This window comes from Frieseomelitta varia, unplaced genomic scaffold (assembly GCF_011392965.1).
Source record: "Frieseomelitta varia isolate USP_RPSP 00005682 unplaced genomic scaffold, Fvar_1.2 scaffold_364, whole genome shotgun sequence".
Lineage (NCBI taxonomy): Eukaryota > Metazoa > Arthropoda > Insecta > Hymenoptera > Apidae > Frieseomelitta > Frieseomelitta varia.
Genome location: NW_025110106.1, coordinates 43682 through 53043, shown reverse-complemented (window position 1 = coordinate 53043; position 9362 = coordinate 43682). Strand labels below are relative to the sequence as shown.

General features: G+C 31.1%; 2 protein-coding genes across 3 annotated transcripts; one reads left to right on the top strand and one right to left on the bottom strand.

Moving 5' to 3' along the window:
• The first annotated feature begins 3457 nt into the window (after window positions 1-3457).
• On the top strand, window positions 3458-4165 carry LOC122530913 (probable small nuclear ribonucleoprotein G). The gene is made up of 4 exons (XM_043658324.1): window positions 3458-3643; window positions 3766-3788; window positions 3866-3990; window positions 4070-4165. Exons 1-4 carry the CDS (start codon window positions 3612-3614, stop codon window positions 4118-4120), a joined length of 231 nt encoding a protein of 76 aa, XP_043514259.1. The 5' UTR covers window positions 3458-3611; the 3' UTR covers window positions 4121-4165.
• A 1149-nt stretch (window positions 4166-5314) lies between these two features.
• LOC122530908 lies at window positions 5315-9356 on the bottom strand. 2 transcript variants are annotated; one of them, XM_043658306.1, is made up of 4 exons: window positions 8647-9356; window positions 7612-8534; window positions 5885-7541; window positions 5315-5790 (listed from the first exon to the last, which is right to left on the bottom strand). In XM_043658306.1, the coding sequence occupies exons 2-4, from the start codon at window positions 7705-7707 to the stop codon at window positions 5663-5665; spliced, it is 1881 nt and encodes a 626-aa protein (XP_043514241.1). In that variant the 5' UTR covers window positions 7708-8534; window positions 8647-9356; the 3' UTR covers window positions 5315-5662. The 2 variants fall into 2 exon arrangements, with proteins under 2 accessions (XP_043514241.1, XP_043514240.1); XM_043658305.1 differs by having other exon boundaries at window positions 7612-9356.
• Window positions 9357-9362: the final 6 nt, after the last annotated feature.

Here is a 9362-nt window from a genome sequence, read left to right as displayed (position 1 = left end):
AGACGAGCAGATATATTCACGATAGAGAGGGGGAGAGAGAAAACGTTTCCGTGGAAGATCGTTTGATGTGATATTACCGTGGTACCTCACTTTGTTGATTTCCTTTGTTAGGGATCGCGAGAGCCGAGAGAAGAGTATTAGAGAAGAGCGCTACGATTGCTGCCAATATCGATTCGATTTTACTTTACACGATGTCATTCAATTCTGTATGTCTGTATCTCTTTGAATTGTGTCGTAAAGAGCTAACGAGAGTCATTTGCAATGGAATAATTACGTAGGAAAGTGAGGAACAGTTTCCAGTTTCCAGTTGAAACTTTGCGTACAATAACTCCATTGGCGATTCCAATGCCCACGTTATTTTCTATTCATTCATATTGGCATCGAGTTTCCATCGATAAAAATCCCTCGTATCAAAGTATGTATATGTATCGCCGTTTCTCTCGTTTCTTTCTTTTCGTTTTCGTTGTTTTCCTCGCCACAGTGTTGAACAGCAGTAAGTGCATTATTTTTAACACACGATTAACGAACAGACAATTGCTAATCTCTTGGTGCAATTTATTTGAAACGCTCGATTCACGATGGCATCTTAATCCGATCCAATTGGACTAAATTTGCGGGTACATTCCATTAGCGTAACCATTAGCTAGGGAAGTCAAAGCTTATGAAAAACCGTTGGAAGGTACTCGAACGTCGTTAATATAGAGAATGTGAAGTTTAGACGTGGTAGATCGTATGTATTCGCACGCGACACATATCTGTACTCCTCTGCCGACATACATACATACATACATACATACGATAAATGTACACTCGTCACGAGTCCCTTGCGGATGCTTGCCGCTACTTAAAAGTTCTTCAAGTCCTTCCACTGCCCCCTGGTTACGTCATTGGCGAATTCGCATGTTCGATGTTATATGGAAATATATATACGTATATATATAAAGATGTAGTAACACCATAGTGTCCATAAAGTAATAATGGATTACGTTTGTCCGTTTCGTTTCCATTGTGCTTTGAATGCATTAACGCAAAAGCGAATGATTTAAACGTAACGCCATATTGTTATAACATATTTCCTCGCGATCGAGATTCGGCAGAGCATCACTACGCCTCATTTTGCGCTATCAAGAACGACTCTTGTCCATGGTCATAGCCTCCAGAAAAGTAAAGAATACTTTAATATTTTTTGATTCGATGTAACAGCAATCTCCTTCAACAAAATATTCATCGTATAATACGATTCATATAAAATTATATCGTCGAAGAGTTATATCCAATTAAATGATAAAGTTACAGATCTCGAGACAAAACTTTTCGTAGAATCGGTCAATTTTCAACCAAAACAGACAGATTATTTTTTGATGATGTTAGTTCACTATCGGGCAAGAATCGTTTTTTGTTACAAGTCTCTTCGCCTTTGGTACAAGCACAGAATTAGTTATTTTATACGAAGGTTTACTATGTCTCTCGAAGAGAAGCCGAGACGTTTACCTACGACTGCTTTTAAATCCGTTCCATCTTACATACAGTTTCGCATGTATAGTGATAAAAGTAAGCACGAATAACCATCGCAAGAATCGTAGAGGCTAATTGGTACCTTGAATAAGTCCTCGCGCTTACTTAACGAAAAGTCGTATTGCCCGTTTGTTGATATACACTCGGCTACTATTTTAACTCTCCAATTCCTATATATTACAATACGAAATTATTATTTTACTGTCATATCATAGATTTATATCTTTATGGAATTAATTATGAATATTATGAGATCTAAATTTTAAAATTTTTCATCTGATTTTTAAACTAAATGTATATTTTTCTATCTGATCGTGTAAAGTACTAATGTGGAGTATAAATAGAACATAGAACATGATACTTATTGATACTTATGGGAATTGGAGATTTAAATAGGATTTTCTCGAATGTTTTGGCGATTGTTATTTGAAATGTCCGTTTTCGAAGTGTATGTCAATGATAATCGTAAGCCATTCCTTGAGAACTAGACGTAAGTTAGTTGACGATAAAACGTACAGTTCGATGATTGAACATTTGATGAGGTACCTGATTTGACCAACGTATGTAAAGTACAGTACGATTGTTTCTTGCACGTGTTTATCACGGTGAATTTCTGGATATTTCATAAGTTAATGAAGCGCTCGACTACCATCTGACTAATATTGTACTCTGTTCTGTGCAATACCTAGAAATATATAAAACGTCGAATTGTACGCTTTATTTGTAATGCAATAATTTAACTTGATGTATGTATTAACATGTATGTAAGATTAAGGATTTGACGCTTTTACCAGACTGGTTTTAGGATCTTACGCGCGGGCAAGTTTTTCGAGAAGATTTTTAAAAGGATTAGATGTCAAATACATTTAATTGTCGTGTCATCGAAAAAAAGCCGACGATTTATGTGCTTTTCTATATTTTCATAGTTTACGAGCTAGTTAAAAAAAGAAAAAAAGAGTTAGCAATAAAAATGGTAAAATTAATAAATAGGTGAAAAATTAGTCTTTGAAATGATCGATAAATGATGATCAATCGAGGTCAGATTCAAATATAAAATATGCTGTCGAAATTCTTGCTTGCTCTGATGTTTTATGAGCTGTTTTAAGAGGAACATTATTTCTTCCGTCTTCGACGGCAAGTAAACGTTGTACTTTTATAAATATGAATGTACTTATATTTTGTACTGGCAGTACCTTGCAAAAATATAATATGTTAAACAATGAGATTATATGTACATGTACGATGTGCGTTTCGAATAAACGTTATACAATAGGAATACTTTTAACTTTGAGAAGCGACCAAAATCTATTGACAAAATTAAATGGTGGTTATGTTGTTTTGTTAAGTCAAATGTATATTATATTGTGACATTTACTTCGTGTATTAGTATAGAACAAGAAAAATAAAATTATCGTTCTACAACATGGGTGTATTTTTTATTTAAAAAAAAAAATGTAATGTAAATTTAGCTAAGAAAAATGTATTCTCTTTTTTTTACATCTAAGAGTTAATTTAAAATGTGTATGGATTTATTTTATTGTAAATGTATAAATTTATTTCAGATACATTAACTTGCAGAAAGCAAGTTAGTTACAGAAAATATACAGAGATATGTACACTACTAAAGGTTTAGAAAGATGGAATATAAATCAAAGAAAGTAATTCAGTGGGAAAAGTTACAACAAGATGATGTTTCATCCAACTGCAAGTAATTGTTTTATTTTACAGATTTTACCAACCTTCGGTTTCTTAAATTCGTTTCAGGTACAAATTGTAGAATCGATCGAAGAAAACTTCGCGGTGGTTGAAAATACTGTAATGTACTGTTTCAAATATCATGTTTCTAGCGCATTCACTTCTTGACTAACTTCGATCGTTTTACTTGATGTAGTTCCCCAACTGCCCGTTATTTAAACGTAGAGTGCGCTACCAGAGCAAAGACGACCCCATCTGTCTATAATATACATTGACTATGGTTGGCATACTGTTGCTTGTAATATCATAATAGCGGAGAAGGAGACAAAACCGTTAAAAAGGAAATATCCATAACTGTGTGATTTGTTGTTAATATTTTTTAAAAAAGAAAAAATTGAGAAATGAGTAAGGCACATCCACCAGAACTTAAAAAGTAAGTGTAATAAATCAATATCTGCACAATCTAGATAAAGGTTATAAGTTATGAATCTTAATTTTTGTACATTGTAAACATAGTAAAGCATATTAAAATTTTACCTTTTTTTTCTATTTTAGATATATGGACAAAAGATTATCATGTGAGTACAGAAATATATATTATAGGATTATATTTATACGCAATACTTTGTTATTAAAATCACATGTTTTTGTTTAGTAAAACTCAATGGAGGAAGACATGTCGTTGGGATTTTACGAGGTTTCGATCCATTTATGAACATGGTTATAGATGAAAGTATTGAAGAATGCAAAGATGGTACAAAAAACAATATTGGCATGGTGGTAAGTTAGCTTGTAGTAAGTTACTTTGTACTAAGAATTAGATTTTTGTTGAATTAATGAAAGTATTTCATTATTTTAGGTAATACGTGGAAATAGTGTAATAATGTTAGAAGCTTTGGACAGGATATGAATTGAAATATAAAAAATACAAAAATATAATGTGCATTCTTAAGGACTAACTTTTTCTAACTTTTTCTATCACACATAATATTAACATCATATTTATTCAGTCCTTAAAATATAATTCATGATCATTATTTTCAGTTTAAAAAGAATTATTTTGAATAAATGATTTTGATATAAAATAACGATTTATTCTTTAATCTTTTTATATAAATACAATATAACAGACAATTTTTATGACGCATTTTGCTGAGAATATATCATTATATATTTGACATAGCACTTTAGTGATTTCTGTAATTCTAAAAATAATCTTTTAAATATTCAAATGCTATTTCCACTATTTTGTACTGAGTATCATGAATATCAAATGTAACGAAAATACTTTACTTCCAAAAAAATTGTATAGTTAAATAAAGGTATTTTGTTTAACTATACAATTGCATCAAAATTGTATCCTTTATTGTCAATTAATTACGGTAAAACGAATTAATGAAACCAATATTGTTTATAATCAACATTTATTTCTTTGAATTAAGTGTACTTATTTATATAAGGAACATTAAAAATTTGAAGGCACATGATACTCATTTTTCTTAACAAGGAACTATATTTCTGTAAAATATTTTAGTCTATAACTTTATTAACATTTAGTGTTTAATTTGAAAAAAAATATATTTTACAGTTTAATGAAAGAAAGAATATATATTAACTTGAACTTACGTGAATGAATACTTTGAAGTGAACAGATTATTGTGTAAATAAAAGGAACACAATATAACTTATATGTATTTACATATCAGAAATTTATCTCTCTTTCCATATAAAATATTCTTTTTTAACAAATTTTCTAGTTCTAAAATATACACATAATTTTTCTTTTGTGCGTTTTCGATATGTGCATCATATCTTTGTCCACGTGCATTATCATGCATTTGTTTAGTATACAAAAACTTATGTGCTCAAAGCTATATTAAATACGCAATTGAAAACGATAAATTTTTTTGATAATGTGAAGAAAATTAAAGTGGAAAGATGATCACATATCACAGTTTGAAAGATTTCAATAATATACATATAACATCTAAATTTAATTTTCTATACATTCATCAATTTTTGTAATCGTTTTCATTTAAAAAATACAATATTTTAAATTTTATAATAATGTTTTTATAACATTGATGAAAGTATTAAAAATATTTGCTTTATATTTTTCATAACTAAAATAAATATATATCAAGAAATATTATTTCCTTTCGTCTTTTGCTGCACGACTTGAGATATACTGAATGATTATTTTAAAATTAAAATAAACAATCACATAATGAAATATTAAAAAAGGAATACATGCGTTTGTATAATTTAACATAAAATTTTTTAACTAAAAACTTAACATTTGATTAGCTATAGTATTTAGCTATAGTATAAGCACAATTTACACATATTTACATAAATTAACTTATTCAAGATTTGTAAAAAATGTATTTTCAATTTAGACTTAACTTTTTATCTCTTTCAATTCCAATAACAATTACTAATCTGAACTAATTTATACTTCGTGACACAGTTCTGCTTTGATATTTTTGACAATATCTTGATTGGGCATATTAACATATCCATTTGTTTTATCTTCTTTTCTTACTTCTTGTTGTAAGTCAAGGTTGATAACTTTTGTTTCTATAACATTAAAAGGAACTTTTACAATACTTTTGTCTGTAATATTTTAACTGGTCAATGGATGCACATATGACATTACAATTTAAACACTTACGTGAATATGCAGAAGTTTGTCGGTTACATGTACTAGGAACACTATCTTCACTTTTATGATGATTCGACATATGTTTTTTCATATCACATCTATTACTAAATGACTGTTTGCACATCTTGCAGGTAAATTGTTTTTTATTAATATGCTTAGCAACGTGCACTTTGAAATACCAATCAGTGCTGAAGCTTTTAAGACAGTAGTCACATTTGAAATCTTTATTCTTATGTCTCCATTTCTTTTTTACCATTTTCGATTTCTTTTTCTTTTTTTGTAATGTTGTTTTCGAATCAGTTGCAGATTCAACCTTTGGCACAGGTGCTGAATATTGAACAGACTGTGGATTTGTTACAGTTAATGGTAGTGCTCTATTGTCTGCCATAATACAAAACTTTGGTATACCCTGTGTTTGGTGTAATAAGGATGGTTGTGTTATCAAATTAGTTATAGGTACAACGCGAATAGGTGTAAAAAATGGTTTAGGTTGAATGGGTGTTGTCACAATTTGCGACTGTGACAAGAGTAAGTCATTTATTGGATGTGTATTAGTTTGTGTTGTAAACGTAAGAAGACGATTCTGAGATAAAGAATCTGTAGTGGTTGTTGTTATAAGTGATTTAGTTAAAGCTTCTGACAAAGCTAACTGAATGGGAGTAGATATACCATTTTCATTAGAACACTGTGCTTTGCCAATAACTATACTTTGTTGTGGTATTACAATTGGTATATTGGTAGATAAAAGTTCTCCAAAAACATTATTTACATTACTAATTTGCGAAGTAGATTCTGTTGTAGATGTAGAATTTTTAGTAATTGTAATTGTTGTTGTTGTTGTTGTTGTTGTTGTTGTTAGTGATGCTGATGGAAATAGTTGCCGTCGCCGCTGTTGCAGTTGTTGTAAGGAGACTGATTTTGGAGTAATGACTAACTCTTTGTTATTCTTTAGAGTTTCCATTGCAAGATTGTAGCCCATAATAGGGTCTGTATAATCGTTTTTTTTTATTTTTGAAGCTTCAATTATTTGAATTTCTCGTTCTCTCATTCTTTCTTTTAATATTTGAGCACTACTTGTTTCATTATGCCTATATATATTTCTCCTTGTACAATTCCTGTGATGTATACGAGATCTTTGGGTCTTCAATGTAACACCACAAATATCGCAAGCTGATGATTGATTACATTTATTCAGTATTATTATAGCTCTGCGACAACGATCATGATCAATGCTTAATGCATCACACATTTTATTTTTACAATGCTTTGAAACTGGTGCGTTTATTTCACTATCTTCTATATTGAAGGCTAACATTGGCGATGATCCATCACGATCTACATATTGTTGTACTATCACATCACATATAATATTCTCACAAGGTTCATAATGACCACAAGATTTTTTTTCTCTTTTAACAGGAACTAATGTAATTTCTGATTTACCTTGTTTTTTCGAGGGTAACAAATTTTCATCATCTATATTTTTTTCTTGATTTTTCTGTAAAGGTATTACTGATAACTCTGATTGTTTCGCTCTATTTATACTTGAATCTGTATCGTGCACTTTCTTATTGGAGGCAGATGTTGGATTTACTTTTATGGGTACCCTTTTAATAATAATATTTGGTTGATTGAACAACCTTCTCACTGGATCCGATTGTAACACCTACGACAAAATAACAAAATGAATTTTGATGCAAAAATACATGGATATTGTAAGCTCAAATCAAACTCACATCAGTCAGAGTAGTGAAATCGGATGGACACGTTTTCGACGTGTTCATTGGATTGCAATTAAATTTCGGTAACGAAGCATGGTCCATTTTCACCATATAAAAATATAAAAATTGCAATCTCTGCAAGTAAAGCACGATCAATCTCTTTCGCAGTGTAACAATTCCATAAAATTTTCATTACAACATTACGCGGTATAAGTGTGCATTTTGTTTTGCAACATAGTGAAACTCTAGATAAACTACCAAACATTAAAAGTTCTTATAATTTCATGTACAAATTATTTAGCGAAATTTCTTCTAATATTCGATATATGTGACTGTTAGGTTATCGGCTCTTTGACAAACAATAGCATACTCTAATGTAGATAGATGCATAATGTTTGGAATGGCTCAGCAACATTTGGCAACGTAATACTCACAACTCCCTTTACATTATTGTCACTGACAGCGATCAATAAACGGGTAATTCAACACTCGTATAACTTGTAAAACGATCGCGTAAAATCAAATGCTTCATTGTCACATATTGAGTATAGGAGAGCCTAATTTCTCTTAATAGGACGTCAATCTTGGTTCATTTGATAAATGTTTCGCATGAACGAGCAACAAAGAAAATGATATGTTTGAATTTTCTCGACACAATGATGTTTACAATGGCAAATGTATTGGCAAAATTTTTTCTTCGTAGACTACGGTCTGGTCAAACGAATCCTATTGGAGGGAAATGACACGAGGGGAACATGCCTCCCACTCGGCACAACTTCGATTAACTTCTTGATATTTACGTCTTTCTTTTTTGTTTTCTTTCTCTTCTTTATACTTTGTAGATATAATCTTTTACTTTTAATCGATTCATTGAAAATTCAGATTTGAATTTTACTCGCGCCATTCATTATAGTATGTTGCCTCGCACCCTCGAAATCCTTCAAAAAATAACGATGTATCGAATTTTTGTTACTGTCAATTCAATCTTTGACTATCAAAGATGAAGAAAATTGAATCAACGCACTATGAGATTATATTATAATCACCTACCTCTTCGTTGGTCCGTCGTTAATGACAGATAAAACGTATGCATGGAATAAAGAATTTATTGTAACGTTACTGTGTATTAGGAAATGTACAAGTTATGAGACAACGTTTAAGTAATTACGATAACGTACATCTTGGCCCTTTGACACGTGGAACGTAACTTTTAATCTTTGGTATTGAACGGATGACTGCAACAACGTATGTTAACTCAAGCTGTGAATAGTCATTTAAACAAACGATTTAGACAAATCTAAATAATAAGAAATAAATCGTATTCCTGCAAATGATGATCTTGTCAACAAGTTGTTGGCCAAGTGTCTGTCGAAGGGCGTCACTTTCTACTTTACGGTCGTATGTCGTGCAAAACGTCTGATTGTCTTTACACTGGAGCCATACATACGACATCATCGCGTGGAAAGAAGAAAAGCGGTGAACGACTATAAACGATGCTCGAACAAACGATGATGATTATTGAAAAAGCTTCATTGAATTTAAGTTGCGGTCCCTAAAATGCTTCGAGGCGAACTGTACATAGGAACTGTAGGAAAATTAAATGTCGCGAGCGACGTACAAGCCGAGCCAATCTTACAACGCGAGAAACGTACACAGCGAAAGACGACTCTGTCGAAATAAATGCACAAGTACGCTAACAACTGTATCGTTCAATAAAACCTTTTTTTCCGTCGAATTTTTTTCTTTCTTCTTTTTTTTTTTTTTTT